General features: G+C 35.6%; 1 protein-coding gene across 6 annotated transcripts in view; it reads right to left on the reverse strand.

Annotated features, from left to right (window-relative positions):
• The window catches only part of Ino80d (INO80 complex subunit D), a 77406-nt gene that overhangs the window by 13549 nt on the left and 36888 nt on the right, over positions 1–26969 (reverse strand). For all 6 annotated transcript variants that reach the window (XM_047544313.1, XM_047544312.1, XM_047544309.1 and 3 more), the window contains 4 exons: positions 13906–14130; positions 9050–9159; positions 7372–7505; positions 951–1168 (listed from right to left, as the gene is read on the reverse strand). In XM_047544313.1, the coding sequence (XP_047400269.1) occupies positions 951–1168; positions 7372–7505; positions 9050–9159; positions 13906–14130 (687 nt within the window). The remainder of the gene's footprint in view (positions 1–950; positions 1169–7371; positions 7506–9049; positions 9160–13905; positions 14131–26969) is intronic.

Consider the following 26969-nt stretch of genomic DNA (forward strand, 5'->3'; position numbering starts at 1 on the left):
TTTAGAATTTAAAATCTGGTCAAAATAATAATTTTAAAAATGAAGTTAATAGCTTGGCATGGTAACCCACACCTAATCCTAGTCAGTCAGGAGGCTGAGTAAAGAGGATTCCAAGTTCAAGGTCAGCCTGGGCAACTTAGCAAGACCTTATGAAAAGTAAAAATTTTACAAAAAAGAGCTAGGGATATAACTGCGTGGTAGAGTGACTGCTGGGCAAGTATGATCCACTGGGTTCAACCCACAGTACCAAAAAAGAGAAACAGGTAGAACTAAATTGTTTAGCCGAAACAGAGGCTCCTGTTATCTGGTCAAAATGCCTGTATTTGCCAAAATTAATAATGTGTCATAATTCTGATGAAATATTTCTGACCTATATGGAATTTCTTTCTGTTAAAAAAATATAAGGGCTGGGGCTGGGAGCACTTGCCTCACACATGTAAGGCACTAAGTTCAATCCTCAGTACCACATAAATAAATAAAGATAATGTGTTCATCTACAACTAAAAAATAGTTTTTAAAAAATCCAAATATTGGGCTGGGAATATTGGGTAGCTCAGTGGCAAAGTGTTTGCCTTGCATTTGCAAAGCCCTGAGTTTGATTCCCAGTTCCAAAAAAGAAAAAAAGAAAAATCTGAGTATATAATTCTCAATTTCAGCATCTGCTCTCCTTGCTATAATCTAAAGTTTTGATATTGGTAAAAGGTATACTCCAAACCCAATCAGATATTGGTAAAATATATACCCAAAAATGGCCAGGCTGAGGCTGAGGCTGGGGCTGGAGCTGGAGCTCAATGGTAGAGCATTTGCCTAGAATGCACCACACACAAAAAAAGTAGAGGCTGATATACTGAATGGCTCTGTAGTTCAGTCCAACATGATGATAATCACAGAAAGACAGATGTTCTGAGAACATTCAGGAAACAGAAAAAGCAATCCTGACCACCACTCACCGGATCTGAGAGGCCTCCACTGGCAGTGAGACGCTGGTGGGCATGCTGAGGTTCCCCTGGGGGACTGCTGGGGGGATGGGCTTCTGGGGTCGACGAGGTCCACGCCTTCTCTTCTTCTTATGTTTTTTGGTAAGTGCAGGAGGCTTGGTTTTTTTCCTGGGTTTCCTCTGCTGCTGGTGCTGAACTTTACGGGAGTTATCTCCTCTCAAGAAATTATCCTTTGGAATGAGTAAAAAAGAATTTTTTAAAAACTGAGACTACCCACTGATCAACCCGGTCCTCCTGGTGTGTTTCTCTACAGTAGGGTGACTACAGACAATAACAGTCTGTGCATTTCAAAAAACTAGAATAATGACTGATTGCATGTTTTTACCATAAAGAAATGATAAATGTTTGAGGAGATGGTTTAACCTAACTTACACATTGTACAATGTAAACATGTATGGAAATATCACGCTATCCCACTATCATAAAATTTCTGATATTCACATGTGCCAGTTAAAATAAATTTAATATTTTAAAAAATTGAGATTATCTGGAAAAAATTTAACAATTATCTTTAAAAAGCTTGAGATTCTTAATATTTTATATAATGCCTAAAGTAAACTACATGCCTATATAATTATTTAATCCATATCAATTCAACATATATAAATATTTCATCCCACATTTAAAGATACTTGGTAAGTATAAGAAAAAATTTAATTTGTGTTCTACATTTGTGTTATTGTATGTAAAAACACAGATAAAAATCTATATAAATACAATACAAAGAACATTCAGTAAAGACAAGGTAAACATCTCTTATGGATATACAAAAGAAATAATTATTTTTGGTTTCTGAGATTAAAGGTAAGTAGACTTTTAAATGGAGGGGTAAAAGAGAAGATCATTCTTGCCTGAAGGAAATAGCATAAACAAGAGAAAAAGTACAGCAAATAACTGGGTAGGACCATGAATGAAATACAAAAGTAAGCTATATGGAGTTTTGGAATACAAAAGTAAGCTATACGGAGTCAGAGCACGTATGACTTTGAGTATCCTGTTAAAGATTTTAAACTTTTACTTAACAGGCAATGAAGAGTTTTGGTTTTTTTTCTTTCCCCAGTACTAGAGATAAGAACCCAGGGCCTTAAGCTCTACCAAGCTACACCGCCAGGCCCTAGACAGAATGACAGCTCCCCCCATGTGGTAGGGATGAAGGGAATATAAAACATAAGTGTCTCTAAGGTTTTTTGGTTTGGGTGACTATTAGATGATGATACCACCAGTTAATACAGAGAACACAGCAGAATAAGCAGATTCAGAAGAGACATTAAGAAATTCAGTTTGGCTTACACACAGTCTGAGATACACAAAGGTCTAGAGGGCTATGGGGAAACTACCTGGTGCACAGGAATAAAGGGACAGAGACACAGACCTGGAAATTCATGACTCAGTCAAGACCCTTAAAATAATTTACATGGGTAGGGAGACGTAGCTATATAAAACTGCTGAAATTAAGTAAGTAGGCAAGGGGGTAAGAGCCTGCAAGGACAAAAGAGAAACTGATGATATAACTAGTTTTCTTAAGTTAATAACATTAACTCTATCATCTGCCCACCATCTGTTACAGACTAAAAGTCTGTTTCATCCCAAACTCATGTTAAATCCTAATCCCCCAACATGATAGCTTTAGGAGGTGGGATTTCAATCACAAGGGTAGAGCCCTCATAAATGGAATTAGTGCCTTTACATGTGAGGCCTCAGAAAGCTAACTCTCTTTCCATATACAATGAGGCGGGCAGGGTACAATCCAGAGGAGAACCCGACCAGAATCCAGCTATGCTAGCACCATCCAGAACTGACACATTTCTGTTGATTACAAGCTACTTTGTCTTTTGGTACTTTCTTACAGTCGCCATAATTAACATTATATTTCATCAATTCAAAAATGTCATTTTAATATCTCTGTAATTGGGAAATGCCATGAATGCTGGCATCTTACATGAGCTGCCAACTAGGTAATGTTCATTACAGTTGGCCCTCCCTATACACACTCAACAGTGGCTATACTTCTTTGTACTGGCATTATTTGAATTAGTGTATGCAGTGTTGGTACAACTTGTGTAGGAAAAAGTTTTGTGTATGCAGAAAGGTGCAAAGAGTAGGAGAATATAAAATTGTTAGAGAAGCAAATATTCACTATTAAAGAACTTACTACAACTCTTATTTTTCAAAGGAAAAATGAAGTGATAAAGGGAAATAACCACCAAGTGGATGATGGTACATTATTGCTGAAGTGTGTACAAAATAGCACCTTTCACATATCAAATAATCAGCTAAAACCAGGAATGACATATAACATAAAAATCCAAGTCTGAATAGGTCTTTAAAAGGCTCTTTTAATAAGCCTAAAACAAAAATTCTAAGTGAAATAAAAACATTAAATCATTGGCAACTTATTTCTGAGTAGTGTATAAAAAAGTCGTTTTTATAACTGATGTCATCTTTGAATCTATGAAATCAGCAATAATCTATAACTAAATATATAAAGTTTACAGATAATAGTATTTAAAGATGAATAACTATCACTAGCATTAAATACATTCAAAACAGGAAAAATAAAGCATAAATTCAAGAAGTTTAAAAGATGATTAATCTCACATATTTGACAACATAATTATAGATTCTTATGTCACAAAACCAAATTTTTTTTCTTAAAGAGGTGTCTCCCAGGCTGTTTAGTTCTTTTTGGTGCCACACTTGAAGTCAAGGTCTATGATGATCACTATTTAATAAGTGAGTGAGTGACGACCAGCACCTGGCACTCTGCTCAGTGACTACTTTAGCAGTAGATCTTCAGGGTCAGCATAGATCTTAGGTAGGATCAAGTCAGAGACCTCTAGTCCCAGATTTAACAAGTCTGACTTGAGAGGTTCCCAATGACCACCTGGGTGCAGGTTGCTGGCTCCTGCCCTATTCGCCTAGCCTACTGCCACATAGACTTGTAACCTTACTGATCGTGCACCAGATACTCGACACAGGATGGACACCTTGTCTTGCTCTTGCTTTTGGCCATTTCACTTATTTCTTTCAGAGAACTAGAGCCCCCACTCTGCAGAGGATTTCCCAATGCCAATGGTTCATTTACCTAGCTTTAGTGAGTACTAGAATACTACTCACTCCCAACTTTTGTCAATCTACCTCTATCCAGGCATCTTCTAACTTACCAGTTGAGGTGTGACCAGCTGGAACATCTTGTTCTGCCTACCAGTCTATACCTCTTATGGTTGGAGCTTCTGCCAATGGTTGTTTCATCTCAGTGACTAAATTTACTTTCGAATCCTTACCCCTACCAGGTATGTGCCTAACCATTAATTTATTCGACATCTTCACATAAGAAATGCAATGAACAGAAATGTTTCTGCTCTTGTGAAGTTTCCCCAATTATAGGAGAATATAAACAATGAACAAAATAATGTTAGGCAATAAATGTTAGAAAGGGGAAAAAGAAGAATGAGGATTAAAAAACTGACAGGGTAGGAGCTAGGACTGTACTCAGTGGCAGAGTGCTTGCCTAGCACGTGTGAGGCCCTGGGTTCAATTCTCAGCACTACATATAAATAAATAAAATAAAGGTCCATTGACAACTAATAAAATTTTTTAAAAAAACTTACAGGGTAGCAGAGAAACAGAAGATTTCTCTGATAAGATATGATCAGAAACCTGAATGAAATAAAGGAATGAGCCATGCAGAATTTTGAGAAAAGACCATCTCAGGAAAAGAGAAAACCAAGTGAAGCCCCTGAGATGGGAGCACACTTAAAAGAATATCACGAACAACAGGTCAGTGTTGCTGGAATTCCAGGACAGAGACGGGAGATGAAGAAGTAAGGCCTAGATCACAAAGTGCCTGACAGATCATGGTAAGAATTTTGGATTTGATTCTAGACTGTGATAGAAGTCATTAGAAAGGTTAATCATGGGACTAAAGCAATCGGATGTCTTAAAAGGCTTGCTTTAAAGGTCATATATGATTCCACTGATAACATTCTAGAAAATATAAAAGTTACAGGAACTGAAAATCAGATAAATGGGAATGGAGTAAAGGATTCACTACAAGAGAATTTAGGGAGGTGATGGAACTATTCTTGATCATGCTGATGGTCATACAACTGCATGCACTTGTGAGAACAGCAGCCACAGTAGCCTCTGTCCATTTTCTTCCAATTAAATTCACAGTTCACACAATTCATGGTGTGTGTATGTGTGCGTGTGTGTGTGTGTGTGTGTTTACAGAGGGGTAAGTATGGCAAAAAGAAGGAGATCACTTTAGATCCTGACTATAACAATAATCTAAGCAAAGATGATGGTAGCTTAGGCCAAGATACTAACAGTCAAGTTGGCAAAATGTGTTTGGGTTAAAGATGTAACACAAAAGCAGAGCCAAGAGATTTGCACACAGCCCTTGTGTAACCCACAGTAAGTCTCTCACAGGGGCAATGAGTGATAGGGTGCAAATGTTCGCTGTGGTCTCTTAAGTAATTTTTGACCTAGATCAAGAATAGTTAAAACCAGTGTCAGATTTTGTAATTGCCTTCAGAGGGAAAATCATTTTCAAAAATTTGTACTGTAAAAACTTTTTCAAAACCTGATTAATATTTGTTTTTACTTTGTTACAATATAAAATATGTATTACTTTTTGACTAATATCTTACTAATTCAACTTTAGGGTTGCTTCATTGAATTTGCCTAAGGAAGAATGTTCAACCAGCTAAAAAGAATAAAATTCTTTGAATTTCTTTGAAAGCATTCACATAATAATCAGTATGCAAATAGTAGAGCTTCCCTACTTAACAATATTTTCCTAATCTTAAAAGCCTCTAGAAGGGCTGGGATTGTAGCTCAGTGGTAGAGCGCTTGCCTAGCACTTGTGAGGCACGGGTTCGATCCTCAGCACAACATAAAAATAAACAAATAATAAGGCATGCTGTTCATAAACAACTACAAAAAAAAAAAAAAAAGCACTCTAGAATCACACAACTTTAAAATCAAAGCTGGGATTTTTCAGTGATTTGAAAGTTACAGGGCTCCTGTTACCAAAAGTCTGTGAAATTATCAATGAAAGTCCACAAAAGTGGTTCCAAAAGCATACAAAAATTATTCCTTACCCATGATGTAGCCTGAAGATACAAACAAGTATGTCCAAATTTTAAATATTTTTAATTAAAAAGGGAAAATAAATTCAGCATTTGTGTATATAGGTTAGTATCTAAAATTTTCAAAACATATGGTCTATAAAAGAAACTAACCACAAATAAGGTTCTTGATGAGGCCAGTAAATTACATACAAGAAATCCAAGGTACAGAAAGGTTGAATCAACATTCCTCAGTTATGCTTTTAGTTAGTGGCAAAGACAGGGTCACAAGTCAAATGTCCATGAAACTAGAAAGTGCTTACAGAAGTGGGAAGTATCTTCCTCAACTTTTTGGTACATAAAGTACAAGCACAATATCTTACAGTAACAATATGATGGGTGAAAATGATATCAATGAATTTTTTTTTTTTTTTGCTTTTGTGGCATTGGGGAATCAAACCCATGGCCTTGCACTTTCTAGGCAAATGCACTACCCACTGAACTACATCCCCAGGCCAAAAACAAACTTTAATGTATAATTTAGAAATTTCATAAATTCAAACTTGTCTGTCCTCAAAATTATTCTGAATCAGCTGGGACTAGCATTAACAAAACAATTACTAAATTAAACCAAATTACAGAAAGTCTTGGCATTTGGTCAAAATCTTAGCAAATATTTAAGACATTTACAGAACTGTAGATAAGAAAGCAAAAACCTAAAAAAATAAGGGCAAAGAAATAGTTTGGGAAATCTGCTCTGTATAAGAAAATATATCTTAAAGAAAAGAGAGGTATAGAATAGGGGTAGATAATAAATAAAATGATCTTATCTAAGTATCTACAGGTTGAATATCCCTTATCTGAAGTACTTCAGGAGCAAAAGTGTTTCAGAGCTTGGAGTATTTGCACAGAATTTACCAGATAAGCATCCTTAATTAAAAAATCAGAAGTCCTAAAGGCTTCAAAATCTGAAACTTTTGAACACCATGCCAGTATGAATTTTGAAACCTTTGAGTTTTACATTTTTTAATTAGGGATGGTCAACCTGCACTAAGTATCTTGTAAAATTGTGTTTCTAAAAATGAGGGTCTGAAATTAATTCAATGAGTCATGTTTAGCATTCTTAAAATTCTTTTAGTCAGAGAATAGACTAGAAAATTTCAGGTGGTGAAAACACTGTTTACAAAACTTGTGTCAGTGGTTTATATAAAAACATAGTTTGTACTAGGTCACAAAGTATTTTCTATTATAGACAGTCATCAAAAGTTTGAAAGCCTACATCACAGAAAATATGAATTTACCATTTTTTTGGCATGTTCTTCACACAGAGGTGTCTGATGTGTAATGTCAAAAACTGGCACAGAGCACTGCTGTCCATCTGCAAACTTGGCGGTGCAACTGGAGAAAAGCTGCTGAGAGCGGTTCAAGAGGATATCTGTGTTTTCTGAAGTTAGGAATAAAATACACTGAAATGCTAATTTTTCAATATCTACATAAAATTCACTACACCCCTTACTTATGTTTAATAAATATGAATTTTATTATCTATAAAAACCTAAAGTACAAATCCAAATGCTGATATGGGAGAATGTTGACAGCTGAATTTATCACCATTATTTATAGGAGATGCTTCTGAAGGAAGTTATTTTGCTAATATGTTCCTAGTGCAAGTCTCCTTTATGACCATGCTGAACCAATTATATTATTTGGAGAAGAAGGATCATTTTCTTAACACATTTGACTCCTAAAATTTCTACTATAACAACTGTCTTTTTAAATCAATGTTTAAACAGAAAGACTTTCTGCTTATGAAATTTATCCAGAATAAAAACTTAAAGATTTAATTCTTAAAAATCCAACTGCCCAAAGTTGAATTTTTCATTTCACATTTCTAACAGCAAACTCAGACTCAGAACTTATGAAAAAAATTAAAATCAAAATTTAAAATTGGAACATTAGAGTCAGGCATGGTGGTGCACACCTGTAATCCCAGCAGCTCAGGAGGCTGAGGCAGGAGGATCTCGTTCTAAGGAAGCCTCAGTAAAAGTGAGATGCTAAACAACTCAGTGAGAGCCTGTCTCTAAATAGAAATCAAAAAAGAATTGGGGATGTGACTCAGTGGTTAAGCATCCCTGAATTCACTTCCCAGTACCAAAAAACCCACAAAAAACAAAAAAGCTACTCAGTTCCAAATATTTAATAAAAGAGTTAATAAGATTTCATCTACGGTCGAAAGCTCCCTGGCAAATTTTTTCCTCAAACATATCTAATTAAGATACCTTCTTGCTTAGTCAGTGATGTGTTATCTCATTTCCTTTCAAATTAGCTTGTACTCACCAGAAATAGCAAATGAATACTATAGCATCAAGCACACTGTAAAGCTGTATAACTAAAAACTTAGATTTGATTTTTCCATCAATAATTGTTATACAGTTACTCCTTACAAGCTAACTGAACCACCAGAAGGATCCGAATTCTTCTATTAATAACATATAACTAAGTGTCAGCCACTAGGAGAACCTGCTATTTGCTATCAGTTTGGCTTATTTTGTTGTTACTTAGTCCTCTTGACTTTGATCCAGATTCTGAACTTAAGATAATTAGAAACTGAATCCCAATTTTGTCTGAAAGATAAAAGATTAGTGCAACTTTTTGCAATCGTGATTTCTACATTTCCCAGCTCAGTGTCATGAGAATGTGTGTGGGGAAAAGAACTGAAATAGTATAAGCAGAAAAAAAATTATGCATAAGATTTTAGGAAAATAAGAAGTCACTTAATAATTTCAAACATTAAATAGTTATGATTTCAAAAGTCATTCACTTGATTTGAAAATGAAGCGGTTATCATCTGCAGCAGAACGCTTGCTTAAAAATGCAGGCGGCTCTGGGTTCAATCCCCAGTACTAGGGGGGAAAAGATACAGAGCTCCAAGTGAGTTAAAACCTTTTCCATTCACACTTGATTAAGTTAGAAGGATACGTTGGAAACAATGTCTGGTGAATGGAAGGGCTTTGTTAGTGCACTGTTCCCCCTTCATGGTTCCACTGCATGCTGCTGGTTCCACCTCCCTCAACTTGGTCCGGCTTATGCTAAGAACAGAAAAATACAAAATTAGTTTTTAAAATACACGTTAAGAATTCAAGGTAGTTATTCAATATTATGTTAGTACTTTGTAATATCCACGTTGTAACCATCTATAATAGCTACAGTCATTAACTTGCAAATATGAGTTAAAGCAAGTACTATAAATACCAAATGTGTTATTTCCCAAACCTACTGACATTCAAAGCAAATAGGTTTCAAATATATGTTTTTGTTATTTAAATGATATTTTGGTACCTTTTACTTTACAAAGAGACAACAGGGAAAAGTGATGAAGAACATGAGACTAGAATCAGACACTGTTTAAATTTCATCTCTACCTCTTACTAGCTGTGTGACAAGTTACTAAGCCTCACTTAAGAAACAATTTCCTCACTTGGAAAGGGGAGACAACAAGGTCCCCTCAGCTGGCAGGTATGTTGTGAACATGGTTGTTAGTCACTTGCTATCATCATCATTATTACGACTTAATCACCTTAGGCTGCTAAATGGTAAATCTGCAAAAAAAAAAAAAAAAAAAAAAAAAAAAAAAAAAAACAATCTTAGCCAGGCACAGTGGTATGCGCCTGTAATCCCAGCAGCTTGGGAGGCTGAGGTAGGAGGATCACAAGTTCAAGGCCAGCTGCAACTTAGCAAGACCCTGTAACAAAATAAAAAATAAAAAAGGGCTAGGAATGTAGCTTAGTGGTTAAACATCCCCTGGTTTCAATTGCTGGTAGCAAAAATAATTTTTTAAATAAAACAAAATAAATTAAAAGGACTGGGGCTGTGTCTTAGGGTTAAGTTCCCTTGGGTTTAATCCTCAATACCAAAAACAAAAATTAACTTGCCCTTATATATAGGAAAGGGAACATTAAGATGCAGAAATGATTGAGTTACTCTTGTCTTCTAAAATTTTGAACAAACTTCTAATTTTGGACATACTTTAAAACTTTCTAGTATGTGTAACTCCAAGTTTCAATATTTAAATGCAGCCTCCACTTTGTACATTTAGTATTTAAATATATTTAACGTATTTTTAAATTTTATGAACTGGCAATGCATGCACATGGTTCCAAAAATAATAATTCTACAAGACATCACAGACAGGCCTTTACACATGTCTGACTGAGCATGGGGGAGAAAAATCCTAATGCACTGACTCACAAATCAGGCACCAAAATAAAAAAAAAATCTTGCATTGTTTCCAGTATCTGTAAGGATTTCAATAAATTGATTTACACTAAGTAGATAAGGTCATACAGAATCTAAACTGTGTGAATCTACTACTCCTATAATAATTATTACTTTCATAGAAACAGTGAATGGAAATGGATAATCAAGCACTGCCTAGAACTTGCTTTAATTAAGAGCCTGCAAGATTTATCAAGATTGTAAGGATGGAAAAGAGAGTCATTTCAGAAGTAAACCATTTGTTCCTAATAGTTTTATACATGGTCTCCCCAAAAGATGTTTACATTATTAATTTTAGTCCTGTAAAAAAGATATCTAATTTGAAATAAATAAAGCTTTACTATTTGGGGCAGCTAAGCCCAAATTCTCTTTTTATCTATTATTCAAATAGAAGGTACCTCTCTATACTGAAGGGATAATTTTCATAGAACACATAATTGATTTAGCTATCTACCACCCCTAGTATACAACACAATTGCTTATTTTCTTTCTAAACTTTCAAAAAAATCATTTATTTTATTTTTTATCACCTCATGTTCCAATTTACCAATCTCTTAAAATGAATCTGAACTCAGGATTTCAATATCCCCCATGGATAGATTAAGGTTAAAATGATGTTGGGGCTGGGGAGATAGCTCAGTCGGTAGAGTGCTTGCCTTGCAAGCACAAGGCTCTGGGTTCGATCCCCAGCACCCAAAAAAAAAGATGTTAAATGTATTTTAATATTCAAATAATCCCAACAAAGCAAAGAGAATTACTAAAAATGTTTTGAGGTTTGTAATACAAAAACATCTACTATAGGTTTCCTTTCTGCATGCTTTATAGTATCCCCCATAAACAGTCATGTTCCCACATAAATGACAATGGACAACACAAGACACCAACAACACTTGTCACTGTAGGACTGTGGGCCACCAAAGAGTCAGATACAGGACTATGTGCTTTAGGCTACTTCAGTGGCTTAGTCTGCTTACCTATAAGGATGAAAAAGTTGTTAGGTAATGCCCTAACGTTATTCAGCTTATATACAAACCATTCTTCATAGGACACATATTACTCATTAAAGTTACAATTTCTGAAATATTTATCCTAATGTCTCTATGAAACTAAGAAAACTAAGACTTTGATACCAAAATTATCAAATAGACAGAAGACATCATATAACTAAAGCTAATTTTTGTGAACCTAAAATACAACGTACAGTAATAAGCAATGACCAAAGAACAATTATGACACATTGCTTTATGATCATTGTGATGCAATGGGCAATAAACTTTTCATTAATCATGGGTGACATAATGAAATGATACCAAATCGATTTGAAAATAGTAATAGAATCCATCTTGGTGTGTTGCCCGGTATGGTGGCACACACCTATAATCCAAGCGGCTTGGGAGGCTGAGGGAGGAGGATCTAGAGTTCAAAGTCAGCCTCCGCAAAACAGAGGTGCTAAGGGACTGAGTGAGAGCCTGTCTCTAATATAATACAAAATATAGCTAGAGATGAGGCTCTGTGGTTGAGTGCCTCTGAGTTAAATCCCCAGTAATCCCCTCAAAACAAAGAATCACAAAAAGAGCTGACGATGTAGCTGAGAGGTACAGCACTTGCCTAGCAAGTACTAGTCCTTGGTTTGATCCCCAGCAGAAGGAAGGAAGGAAGGAAGGAAGGAAGGAAGGAAGGAAGGAAGGAAGGAAGGAAGGACGGAGGGAGGGAGGGAGGGAGGGAGAGATAAATGGACATAGATAAAATAGTTTTACACACAAATACCAAATTGTCCCAATCTCAATGTGCAAACTCTTACATCCCTTTCAAGATATAATAATATATGTGCTTTATGTATATAATATTTATATACAAATTCTTTTATGTTGGATATAGCTTTAATTTCTACTGAGATTATACACTTGAAAGCAATATACCATCTAAAACGTATGCTATCATTATTTTGTAATTTCTGTCAAACTGAGTGAATTGTTTCAACAAATAAAGAACAGACCTTCACATATTCAATTCTTCAACAACACTGAAGATTTTAAGAACTAAATGGACCTTCATCCTGCACTCATAGAAATTACTGCCTAGTATGAGATTAAGTGACTCATGATCACTATAAAAAATTAGAATATATAAATATTTTCACTTTATCAATAATCCCCCCAGTTAGCAATATTAAGATATATAAACTCCTAATTTTTTTCTATACATATATAAGCCAAGTTGTCATCTGAAAATGTAACACTAAGACATATGAAATAATAAACTCAATAAAAACTTGGGTCTCCTAGACTTGGAAATGATATTCTTAAGGTAAGATGTTCTGAAAATTTTTAATTCAATTTAATGCTTTAAGTGTATATATTTCAGTTAAAACTAAAAGAACATTGAAATCATGATCAAAAATATATATAACAACCTGATGCAGTGGCACATGCCTGTAATCCCAGCAGCTCAAGGGGCTGAGGCAGGAGAATCACAAGTTCAAAGCTAGCCTCAAAAACTGAGTGAGACCCTAAGCAACTTAGCAGGACCCTGTCTCAAAATAAACATAAAAGAAAAGGCTGAGAATGTGGCTCAATCAGGGCCTCTAGGTTCAATCCCTGATACCAAATTGAAAAAAAAAAAAAAAAAGAAAAGAAAAAATAAAAAGATCAGAATGGAAAAGAATATGTTTATAGTACTTAGTTTTGTTAATGCAGACACAGAGAATTTTTTCCCTTTTTTCTGCATTTTTCCAAATTTTACACAATAAACAAGCATCTGCATTACAAACAGAAGAGATGTCTTTTCCCCCTGAAGAAATGCAATGTAATAAAATATGTTGAACATGTTAGGCAAAGTGTAATCCCATCTACTCAGGAGGTTGGGGCAGGAGGAGCACTAGTTTGAGACCAGCCTGGGCAACTTAGTGAGACCCTGTCTCAAAATAAAAAGTAGAAAGATCTAGGGATGTAGCTCAATGGTAGAGCACCCCTGGGTTCAATTTCCAGTATCATTAAAAAAAATAATGAGCAAATGAATGAATGCATGAAAGAAAGAAAGAAAGGAAGGAAGGAAGAAAGAAAGAGAGAAAGAAAAGAAGGAAGGAAGGAAGGAAGGAAGGAAGGAAAAAAAGAAAGAAAGAAGAAAGTTGAACACAAAATAGATGGGGCAATATACATATTAATAGGAAACACATGGAAAAGAAAACTCTTAAATAATACAAGCACAAAACATGTCCTTTTAATATAAAACATTTTCTTTTGTCATTTAAAAAACTACATTACTTTCAAATAACATGAAATTTTTTAGTACTAAGATAATATTCTCAACCCTCAACGAATAAACTGTAATCAAATTCCAACAAAAATTCAATAATGCTTTTACCGTCAGCATGTGGCAGTACTATTGTGCCACCTGTGTAGTGCTTTTTTTCTGGGCAACAAAACCAAAATGCAATCTCAATATTTTAGGCTTAAATGGTCACCTCACACTGTGCCTTAACCACCCTCTCAAAAAATACAGAAAACAAAAAACAAATTGCGACAAGTTCCTCAGAACGTGTGGCTCTGTGTTGCTCTAACCTGGTTCTAGTGCATGCAGCTCTCCGCAGTTCTTGCATTAACTGACCAGTACATTCGGGTTCTTTACTGGCCGCCTGCAGCAATGCTTTCCTAAATGTATGACGGCATTTCTTTTGACGAGATTCTGCCCGTTCCAGGCGGCAGAGGTGCTTGTATTTCTGCTGAAAGTAAGTGCAAAGTTGGGTCACCCTGGAGCTCCTACTCTCCGCATCATCGTCATTTGGCCTGGAAAGTGCAAGGAGAGAAGTGAAAAACCGATTACAACCCGTTAAGCTCATTTTAGAAAGGGGAAATGAGACTGAGGAAGGGTGTCTGGATGAACAGGGTTAAAACCTTGGTGGCATGTGAGTAAGTAGTTAAGAAAATTAGAGCAAGAGATTCCAACAGAGCTGAACATAATATTTCAACTCAATGCAAGGCAGCAGAGACAATCCAGGGCTTTAAGAAGCTTAATCTTCTTAGCATGTCATCATTAGACACTTAATGCACCAGTATCATCTTAATTTTAAATGAGTAGGGACTCAGAGAAAACCACTTCTTTACCTTTATTTACTACTGAATAAATGACAACACAATTCAATAAAAGATGTCATATGAGAAATAGAGCAGTGAATTCTAACAGCACATTACCTAGGAGCTGCCCTTTTAGACATTCTGGTTTTTAACTACCCCCTTTTCTTACTAAGAACTTAAAGAATTCAGAGGCCAGACATCCTGGTGCACACCTGCAATCCCAGTAACCTGGGAGGCTGAAGTAGAAAGACTCCAAGTTTGAGGCCAGCCTGGGCATCTTAGCCAGAGACCCCAATGGTATAGTGCTCCTGAGTTCAATAGCAATACTGTGCCCCCCCACAATTTTTTAATTGTAGGGATCACATTAATTCTACAGTTTTGTTTTAACTATAGAGGTAGCCTAAACAGCATTTCATACACCGGGGAAATAAAACACATTTTCTCTTCATAGACTAATGTGATTAATAGGTGATCCCTACTGAAGTATTATTTGGAAAGGATGCTGAGCACACCTAGGCTTAGTAAGAAACAGTACTATGGTTAGTTAACATTGTCTACCATCAGCAAGGTTAAAATGTTCCCTTCTCTATGGAAGAAATGTGATCTCTTTATTTATTGTTAGGAATAATACACAAGACTTGAAAACTAACCTGTGTTATTTTATCTTATTTCTCTTCTATTTTAACATAACTACCATACATGTGACACCATAGACTATATATTATCTTACTAATCTGTAAATCATTGCTTGGTTTTTCTTTTTTAAAGTGGTATTATGTCTATTTTTTTTTTTTCCCCAGAATGGCATGTAACAGGCTATTCTACAAACTTCTATTAGGAGTCTCCCCTTGAAGCATGTCTTCTGCCTTACAATTTCTACTGCAGATAGATAAACTGAAAGATTTTACTTCAAACTTTCACTTATTCAACATTTACTATGTGTCTATTATGTTGAGTACTACAGAAGAGAGAACAAAGTTTTAAAGAGCCTGCAATGTAATTTAGACAAGATCAACACATTCCAAAGTTAAACAATTCAAGAGGATAAAATCGATGGTACGAACAGTAGGGTGCACAGACCAACAATTCAAATATTTGAAAACAAATGAGAAAAATCTAGGAACACCTAATATTTCAGATTCCCAGGACCTACACTGATTTGCTGAACCAGAATCTCTGTGGGGGAGGCCCAGGAATCTTCACTGGAAATTGTTCCCCAAAGTCTCACAGCAGGTCTACACTTGGGGTTCTAGCAGGGCCAGTAAGTGCTACAAACACCTTTAATACAAGATAAACAACAGTTCAGTTCATGAGAAATACGGATAAAGTGCTGCAGAGGTTCACAAGAAATAGTGCCAGATGAGAGGCGCTGGAGGAGAGCGACCACAGAGCTGGATCTTGAAGACAGGGAAGAAGCTGAAGATGCTGAGAAAAGGAAAAAGCTCCTCAACAAGGACAGAACACTTTAAACCAAGGTACAGAGACAACTGCAAAGTCCAAGTATTTAGTAGCTTGACTAAGTATGGGGTATGCTGGGAAGTGATGGTGGTAAACTTTATAAACCTAAGTGCCAGATAAGTTTAACCTTTATTTCACAGACAATGAAGAATCTTTTTTTTTTTTGGGGGGGGGGTGCTGGGGATCGAACCCAGGGCCTTGTGCTTACAAGGCAAGCACTCTACCGACTGAGCTATCTCCCCAGTCCCGACAATGAAGAATCTTTGTAGATTTTTTAAAAAATGGGTAGCAATAATAGAGGTGTGGTATGAGAAAGATTACAGTGCTAGCAGACAGAATAAACAGAGGAAGAGACAGAAGAGAGCAATTAGAAAACTATTAGCAAACTCCAGGTAAGAGATAATAAGGACTCATGCTGAGGAGCGGCAGCAGCAGAGAATGTGAGCAGTAATATGCATGTGTGAGCAGAAAAGACAAACTGGGAAAGGAAGACAGGAGGAACAATAATTGCTCAGTGGTTTCCATCAGGGCTAGGGAAGGATAGTGGTACCATTTATGAAATAAGGAACCAGAGCAAGAGCAGATTTAGAGCAGAAAGTGAATCCCGTTTCAGATAAAAGGGAATAAGGAACTTTGGGGTGCTGGGGATAAGGGCCTTACACATGCTGGGCAAGCGCTCTACCACTGAGCTACACTCTCAGTCCAAAGAGAACTTAAATACAGATGAGACGCTAAAAAGAGCTGTTCAAAACCACTGGAAATGATAAAGTAGAGCACAGAGAAAAGGTACAAATTTCAGAGTCAATAACAAACAACTGAAAGATGGGAATGATGAAAGTAAGAGGCCAGGCAGATAGAAGAAAGAACAACACACATAAGTGCCATTATCAGAAAAGAAATAACTTAATTTGGCAACTGGATAAAGGATAAGAAAGCTAAGGATGACTCATTGGCTATGAACCTGCATAACTAAGAGAATGAAAGTGCCATTGGTGAAAGAAAAGAGAAAAGAAAGGAAAAGAAAAGAAAAGAAAAGGTGGGGAGGGGGAGGGAGAGAGGGAGGAAAGAAGGAAGGAAGAAAAGGAATGGCAGAGGTCTTCCAGGGAAGACCAAGCTTGTGCAGATCATCATTGATCACAACAGTTATTTGAAAGACATTACTACTTGAGGGAGGATGGGCTAGATCAGCACCCCTCTAGTTCATTGTGGAAAGATGCACTGGATATTGATGCATGTTACATGATTATAAAGAAGTTTCAAAAGCTTACTCACAATTTCCATACTTATCTTGTCATGCATCAGTAACAAGCAGTTGGTACACTGGCACAGGTCCACAGACCACTGCCAGTATCTCCAAGATGCTTCCCATTTCTAAAATCTATGACATTGATACTGCAAGCCTGGTTGCTGAGAAGAGCAGCAAAGTGGAAAGACAGAAGTCAGTTTCCCCCTCACTGAACAGAAATGGCAGGGCCTGGCTCGTAATTACTATGTATTAGTTTTCTATCTCTTTAACTTTTCTCATCTGTGAAATGAGAAATATAGCTGACCTGCTTATCTCCCAATGTGAAGAAAATGAAAAGCAATTACATCTGTAAAGTCACAGGTATCATTAATATTGAAATGTTACCAGTAAAACCCTAATACAAACCAACAAATTCCGAACATGACATTCTAAGACTCTGGGCTTGTCCATAATCACAAGAAATGACACAAAATTCTCCAAATAAAATTAACTTTATTAAGACAACAACAGCAAAATGGTAACATTGCTGATAAACACAGGGGCATCAAATAGAGGAACTGTGGTAAGAAAAATGTATAGTAAAGAAAATAATGAGTCTAAATGTAGAAATGCTAAATTTAAGATATTAACAGAATATTTGTTGAGATATATCCAACAGGCAGTTCAAACTCAAAATAAGAGTCAGACATAGTTGGGAGACTGGGGCAGAAGGATCACCAGAACCCAGAGGTTCGAGACAAGCCTATGTAACTGCAAGAATTCATCTCAAAAGTTTGTTTTTTGTTTTTTGTTTTTTTTAATTTATGAAAAAGAATGATCAGACATGAGCAAAAAATTTGAGTCATTCACATAGAAATACCAGGTGAGACAACAGAAGAATGGAGCATTTATGGTAGTATGGCAGTTCATATACTCTAAGAACTTGCTACTCTAAAGCACTTACATACTAGGTGCTTTACGGATGCACTGTTGCTTTCACAGGAAGTGCTTGGTCAAAAATGAATAAATCATAAATAGAAAAAATTCAGAACTGAAGCTAAAGTTATAGGAAAAGAGCAAAGAGGGGAAATAGGCTGCTTTGAGAGTATATGCTGATATCAAGTATCATCCCAATAAGATCAAGTGGCTGAACTTGATTGAGAATCCAGAAGTGCAGGACCTACCATATCAAAAATCATCATGCCAAAGAAGATAAAAACCATTTTGCATGACGAAAAAGAAACAACAAATTAGATTTGCAAGGGCATCAAAGGTTGGAATTATGAATATAAAATCGTTACATATGAGATGTTTAAAGTATGAATTTTATGAAGAAAAAAATATAAAAGAAAAACAGGAATGGCCAAATAAGGTTGAAAAGAAAATAAATGGAAATCCTATAAATAAATTTTTTTTTCTTGAAGTTGAAATTACATAAATATTTTGCCCCAAATAAAGAAAACAAGGCATGAACCCTGGTGGCATACACTTGTAATCCCAACCACTCAGGAGGAGGAGGCAGAAGGATTGCAAGTTGAAGGCCAGCCTGAACTACTTAGCAAGAGCCTGTGTCAAAGCTAAAAAAAAATTTTTTTAAAAAGGGTTGGGTTTATAAGTCAGCAGAAGAAAGCCTGGTTCATACTGTTCAGGACCTGGGTTCATTCCTCAGTGCTAATAAATAAATAGCAATCATGTCCATCCTCACTACTTCTACTCAACATTTTACTAAAGATCTTAGTACAATAAGGCCAGAGGTAGCAGTAAAAAGTATAAAGGTTGGAAGGGTGAAAATGAAACTATCCATATTCATAAATTACATGACTGTTTGCAAAGAAAATAATAAATTTAATCCAAAAAATCTGAATAATTTATTAAAATTGTAGTACATATTGACAACTGCAGATCACTTAACAACAAGCAAATACTGTCATTAAACACTAGTAAAATATTTCAAGGTGAGTTTAATAAAATATATGCAAGATCCTCATAACCAAAATCAAACATTAACAATAAAAATTTTAAGTGACCTACAGTGGTATCTCACATCCATGGACTGGAAGATAGTATTGTTAAACCATCAATTCTCTATGAATTCATTTATGATAAAAACCACAATTACAACAGTCTCATTTTGTAGAAAATAACAATTTGAAGAATTCCTGTGGGAATGCAAAGTATATAGAATAGTCAAAATAACTGAAAAAGAATGAAATTGTATAATTCAAACCACTGAATTTCTAGACTTACTCTATAACCACATTAATTAAGATATTAAGTATAGAAGTAATCTAAAATAAAATTTAAAAAAAAAAATCAATGGAACAGAATAGAGAGTTCAAAAACAGGTCAATACACCAATATATGGTCAATTATTTCACAAAAACGTACCAAAGCACATGAATGGAAAAAATGAAGATAATTTCACCAAATATGCTAGAATAAGTAGACATCCATAAAAGAATGTTCTTGACCCCAACCACACCATCATATGAAAATAAGTGAGACAGATCATATACCTAAATCTTAACGCTAAAGATAAAAACTATGAAGTTCCTAAACATGACAGGAGAAAATCTTGATAGTCAAAGACATTTTTAAATGGTATGCAGAATGTATTAACCATGAAAGGAAAAAATTGCAATAAACTTCACTTATTTAACTTGTACTCATCAAAAGATATCAAGAACAAATAAAGAGGCAAGTGACAGACTAAAAGAAAATAATCTCAAAGCATATACATAACAAAAGAAATATCCAGAATATACAATACAACAAAAAATTATGTAATGAAGGAGACAGGGCTGGGAATGTGGTTCAGTGATAGAGTACATGCCTTTTTTTCTTTTTCAGTGCCATGGATTGAACCCAGGGTCTTATGCTTACAAGGCAAGCACTCTACCAACTGAGCTATCTCCCCAGTCAGAGCACGGGCCTATTAACCACAGGGCCCTGAATTTGATCCCTGGCACTACCAAAAGGCCTGAAAATATACTTCCCAAAAGGATTTTCGAATGTTCAATATTTACATGAAATGGTAAAAAACAGAATCAGTTATTGGAGAAATGTAAAGTAAAATGATAATGACAACCCAATGTCATTTCATATCTCATTAGAATACTAAGGTTAGAGAGGTATATTTCAGTGTGGGAGGCTTGCCTGGAATCATGAGGCTCTGGGTTTGATCCACAGCACTGCAAAAAGAGAAAGGGGGAAAAAAGACCGAGAGTACTAAGGTTTGAAAGTGTTTCCAAAATTCTTATTGATCCCCAGAGCCAGGGTGTTGGGTTGTGGAGCAAATAAGAGGTGATTATGTAGTTAAGGGGGATTTATGCCCTTCTCACAACGGTGGATTAATTCTTGCTAGATCAGACTAGTTACTTTGACAGTGGGCTGTTATAAAGCAAGACCAGACCTTGTGTTTCATCTCCCTTACAAGACCCCACTTGCCCTTCTACTTTCTACCATGTTATGATGCAGCACAAGGATCTCACCAAAAGCCAAGTGGAGGCCAGCTCCATGCTCTTAAGACATCCTAACCTCCAGAACTAAACCCAAAAACCTCTATGCATTAAAAACCAGTCAGTCTTAGGTATTCTGTTATAGCAACAGAAAAAATAAAAAAGACAAATACCTAAAACTTAAAAGACTGACACCACTTGTTGGAGAGAATATTGAGCAACGAGAATTCACATACACCACTAGTGGGAGTATAAAATGGTACAAACACTTTGGAAAATGGTAGACTGGTGTATGTTTGAGAAGAATGAATATTCTACAATTCAAAGACAAAAACAGGCTGAAAACAACGAGATGGAAAATGATATATGTGAAATAGTAACCATAAAAAGAGCTGGAATACCCACACAATCATAAAACAAAATATTCTTCAAAACAAAAAGGGACTAGACTGGGGTTGTGGCTCAGTGGTAGACCATTTGCCTAGCATGCATGAGGCACTGGGTTCCATCCCAAGCACCACATAAAACTGAATAAACCAAATAAAAGTATTGTGTCCATCTGCAACTAAAAATATTTTTTTAAAAAAGGGGTATTTTAAAAATTATAAAAGTATCAATATATAAGGAAAATACACGTAACTAACGGAGTCTCAAAACAAAAACTGACAGAACTGAAGGGAAAAATCAATGATTCCACAATAAGAGTTGGGGACTTCAATACTCCATTCACTAAATAGAAAATCATCACAGAAATAAAATTTAGCAAAACTATAAACCAACTATATCTTATAAGATGTGTAAAAACTCTCCACTCAATGACAGAAGAATATGCACCCTTCTCAAGTACAATATGGAAAGTTTGCTATGTTAGACCATTTTTAGGTGATTTAAGGTAAGTTTCAATAAATTTAAAAGGAATGAAATTAGGTAACATAGAGTCCCATCTCAAAAAAAGAAAAAAAAAGTATGTAGATATGAGTTGGGAATATAACTCAGTGGTGGAGTGCTTGCATGTGTAGGCCCCAGATAATAAAAATGAAATAGTCAAGTTTCTGGAACCACAGTTTCTGAATTTGACTCAATAAGAAACTGGGGCTGGAGATGTAGTTTAGTAGAACAGTACTTGCCATGGGTGAGGCCCTGGTGGTGGGGGGGGAACAAGAGAAAAATTTAAAAATCTGAATATACCTATAACAAGAAATTGACTTAGTAAAGAAAACACTTCCCACAAAGAAAAGTCCAGGACCAGATGATTTCACTGGTGAATTATACCAAACACTAAAAAATTAACATGAGATTTAAACACAATATCAATGATCACATTAAATTTAAATGGCCAATCTGGGCATCATAGCACATACCTGTATCTCAGCTAAGGCCAGACTGGGGACCTGAATGAGACTATTGTCTCAAAACAATTTTTTAAATAAAAAAATAAGCTTACATTGCCTATATACTTCAAGTCAAAAGCAGAGATTTTCAGATAACTTAAATGGGTAGAAATGAAAGTATACTATTATAAGCAAAATGAACCCCACTATTATGTATAACTACAATGCAGTAATAATAACATTTTTAAAAGGATACCATTATACAATTCCTATTCATGAGGTATAACACCTGAAGGCAGGCTGGGGTAATTAAAGATGCATAATATAAACTATAAAAAAGAAACAATACTAAAACACATCAAAGAAGTACAATTAATAAGCCAAGAAAGAAGATAAAATGGAAACATAAAAAAATAAATAAATAAGCCAGTGAAGCCAGGTGCAGTGGTGCACACCTATAATACCAGCGGCTCGGGAGGCTGAGGCAGGAGATTTGTGAGTTCAAAGCCAGCCTCAGCAACTTGACACAGCCCTAAGCAACTCATGAGATCCTGTGTCTCTAAATAAAAAGAGCTGAGGATGTGGTTCAATGGTAAAGTGCCCCTGGTACAAAAAAAAAAAAAAGAAAGAAAGAAAAGAAAAGTAAAATAAAGAACAAATAACAAATGGAACAAAAAACAAATAAAAGACATGAGATTTAAATCCAGTAATAGCAATAATTACATTGAATTTAAATGGTCTAAACACTTCAAATAAAACTCTCCCTCTCTCTCTCTCTCTCTCTCTCACACACACACACACACACACACACACACACACACACAATCAAGGCTGGGGGCAGCTCAGTGGCAGAACATGTGCTTCCTCCAAGGCTCCAGTGTTAATTCCCAGCATGGATGCACAAACTGGAAGGAAGGGCAGAAGGAAGACATCCTTATCCCATCTTTCACACCATATATAAAATAGGTAAAATTAGATTCCAAAAGGATTGTCAATAGAACAATAAAGTTTTTAAAAGATAAGAGATGAGAGAGAATATCTTCATGACCTTGGCACAAGCCATGATTTCTTAAGCAAGTGACAAGTGTACTCACCATAAGGAAAAGCTAATTACAGGTTTATTAGATTAAGATCTTTATCAAAAGACACCATTATGGATATGGAAAGATGTGCAGCTCCTGGCAATAATTACTGTTCCTTAACAATACACTTAAGATCCAGGCACAGTGTCACATGCCAATAACCCCCATGACTCAGGAAGCTTAGGCAGGAGGACTGCAAGTTTGAGGCCAGCCTTAGCAACTTAGTGAGGGCCTAAGCAACTTAGCTGAGACCCTTTCTCAAAATAAAAAACAAAAAGAGCTAGGGATATAGCTCAGTAGCAAACTATCCCTGGGCTCTATCCATAGTACCAAAAAATAAATAAAAATTAAAATAGGGGCTGAGGTTGTGGCTCAGTGGTAGAGCACTTGCCTAGCATGTGTGAGTACTGGGTTTGATTTTCAGCACCACATACAAATAAATAAATAAAAGGTTCATCAACAACTAATAAAAATATTTTTTAAAAAAATTAAAATAATAATAATGCATTTAAGGTAAATTAAATTACCTTACCTTTAAACGTGATATAATGTTTGCTTTCTGCCTAGTTTATAGAGCACAATTTTCAGCCTTCTTTTATTAAATAATGAAATTTAAAACTATCATATCAGAAACTCTAGTTTCTGGCAGTAATAACAAACTTACTATTAAGTATTGGTTCCTGAATCCACATACTCCTCATACACAAAAATAAGTATATCCATTATTAAGTATTATCTATGAGGTAGACGAATATGAAAGAACTTTCACCCAAACTTTAGTCAAATCTGAATCATGATAATTTCTATTTTTTATATTTAATTCTAAACTATATTTGTATTTTTAAACAAATGTGTGTTAAAATTTGACTTTTTAATTTAAGGTAAGGTTAAAGTCCTATGGGTCCATGTTCTTTCTCCTCTTCATTGGTTTTTACTTCTGAGTTATACATCAAAAGATCACCTGACCTAAATAAACTTCAAAAGTCAACACAAATGCTGGACATGGTGGAGCATGCCTGTAATCCTAGCAATTTGGGAGGCTGAGGCAGAAGGATTGCAAATTGGTGGCTAGTCCCAGCAATTTTTCGAGGTCCCACGCAACTTAATAAGACCCTATCTCAAAATAAATAAGGGTGGGTGATGTGGCTCAGTGCTTAAGCACCCTTGGGTTCCCAGTACCTGCCTCCCTCTCCACAGCAAAAGAAAAAAAAAAAAGTCGACACAAAATTCATTTGGCATAAAAATCAAAACATGTTTCCTATTTCCATAAACTTCTTTAAAAACTTTTAAAGTTATCAGTTGTTTTTCTTCCCATGAAACTTAAGTTGGCTTTCTTACTGGAGTTTTGTTTTTCCTATATGTCTAAAACTTAGAGATTTTGTTTTATTCATTTTGGCAACTGCAACAACCCACTCTCCCACTCTAAGAATGATTTGACCTGTGATGGTATCTGCTTCCTCGGGTTTCAAGTATACAATTAAAATATTTATGTAGTAGGTATTTGTGTTTTACTTTGTTAAAAGTGTTGGCTATTTTCATAAAATTTTTTGTTTTTCTTTTACTGAATGAGAAGCTTGTTTTTGCACTATTAAAATAAGTATTATTTTAAAAAATTAAAATAATAATAATGCATTTAAGGTAAGTTATTTCTGATATTAAGAGAACCAAGTGAAAGTCTGAAAGATCGTACAGAAGCATATGCATCTACAATGAAAGAAACCAAGAAACCTTTGCCAAAACAAAACTGAGCCTTGTTCTAAAAATTACTTTTAGTATAATCATGGTTTAACAAGTAATTCATGAGAAAGGATCTTTAAGGAGGAATGTGATTATCAGACCACTGTCAGTCTTTCTTCCAAAAATCAACGAACTCACTTAGAAATTTTAAATGGCAAAAATGCTTGAAAGGAGTAACAAATGGACTACATAAGGCCGATTATCTACACTCAAATAACAAGGTGCAACAAAAGACAGGTGGTTATAACAAGAAAATGGAATAAAAATATTCCTGGGTAGTCTAAAACATAGGAAAGGGTTTCCTGTGAGAAGGTAAAGAGGCAGACAGACACACAGCTGTTGGCACAGACGGAATGGTAAACCAATATGATCTGTTTCACACAACAGAAAAAACACAGCGCCCCCAGCTGGAGTATGAGAGCTTAACAGAAATAAACTGAAGAGGGAATGAATGAATGAAAAGAATGAAGGAGAAAAGATTAACATTACAGCTGGAAGGAAGTTAAGACAACTGCCTATAAAAAAATAAATAAAATGAAGGAAAAGAATAACCAGGAAATCAGAGTATCATAGTAATAAAGAGGAAAAAGCAAGTTAGCAAAAGTGACCAAGAGTAAACTGCTACGGAGTTGAAGAAAACTGAGGATGGCCAGAAGCCTAAAACACAAAAGAAGTACTTGGCCTGGCACGGTGGTGCACAGCTTTAATCCCAGCTACTCATTAGGCTGAGGTAGGAGGACAACAATTGGGGACTAGCCTCAGCAACCTAGTGAGATCCTGTCTCAAAAAATTTTTTAAAAGGGTAAAAAAGTATTTTGACAACTATTCAAGAACAGAAAGTAGAAGCCAGGCGTGGTGACGGAGGCCTGTAATATCAGGTACTCAGAAGGCTGATGCAAGAGGCTCTCAAAGACCAGTATGGGCGGGCTGGGGAGATAGCTCTCGCAAGCACAAGGCGCTGGGTTCGATCCCCAGCACCACAAAAAAAAAAAAAAAAAAAAAAAAGACCAGTATGGGCAACTTAGCAAGACCCTGTCTCAAATTTTAAAAAAGGGCTGGAGATGTAGTTCAGTGACAAAGCACCCAATACTTGGCGGTGGGAAGGGGTGGTGGGACAGAAGGCAGAAATGGGGTGTACATCACTCTAATCAACAGCAAATACATCCAATACCAATGTTGAGGTTACCTTTAGAATGAAATTAGTAATAACTACCATTTATTAACCATTTCCTATGTACCAGGCATTTTGTTGAGGGTTTGTTTTTGTTAATTCACAGCAATTTATAAAACTAACCCAAAATATCCCAAGTCAGGCTGATATGCAGCATGTTTGTAACTAGAAAACTTAAGCTCAACTGACCCTATTGTACTCCAGCTGAAAGAAAAAATGTAATGATAAGGTAGCAGTCCTGAATGACATATAAAATGGAATTCAGAGTGAGCGAATACTGCCTAGCATGTAAGTGAGGCAGGGACTAGAATCTGGGAGGTAAATCCCAAGAGTAGAAAGAGACATGATGCTCTTATAATTTAGAGACACTGTCTGTTAATAAAATCCAACCAACTCCTCTTGCTTTAATTTCATTGCCAAATAAGCTTCTGATTATAATTTGTTTCCCATGTAGTTTGGTTTATAGATTAGTGTCTAGTGAATCAGTTTTCTAAGCCTCATCATCTCTGGATGTAATAACAAACCACATTTTTAATCCTACAAATTCAAGAACTATAACCCAAATTAGATATACATAAAATGATATTATGAACTTCTAGAACTCGGTCTGGAGCAGAGAGCAGATCTTTATCTTTTGGGGTGTCTATTTGAACTACAACAATTTAAATCATTAATTTAGTCCGAGAGTTATCTTCTGGCCCCATGAACATGGATTTCTCTTGGTACTGCCATGCAGCACTAAGTGAATCCCTATATTGCTAAAACAGTCACTTGAAAGAAAATGTTTTCTCACCATCTATTACTGAAGAACATAAGATGTTCATTAATCTTCTACAGACCTAAGACAAACATTTTCTTACTAGTGCATTTTTAGAAAAACACTGAGGAGGGTTTTAAGTATACTGAAACAGTTTTCCAATAAAGTAGATACAAAAAAACTCCTAAGAAGATTAAACAAATTTTTAGCACAGTAAAAATATTAAAGAATGAATCAAAATTGCAAAAACAAAAATGAAACAAAAAGCACCATTTCTAGCTTCTGTGGGGAAACAGTCGAAAGAAGATGTGGAGAAGCAAGACAGTAGGACT

This window comes from Sciurus carolinensis, chromosome 3, assembly GCF_902686445.1.
Source record: "Sciurus carolinensis chromosome 3, mSciCar1.2, whole genome shotgun sequence".
Taxonomy (NCBI): Eukaryota; Metazoa; Chordata; class Mammalia; order Rodentia; family Sciuridae; genus Sciurus; species Sciurus carolinensis.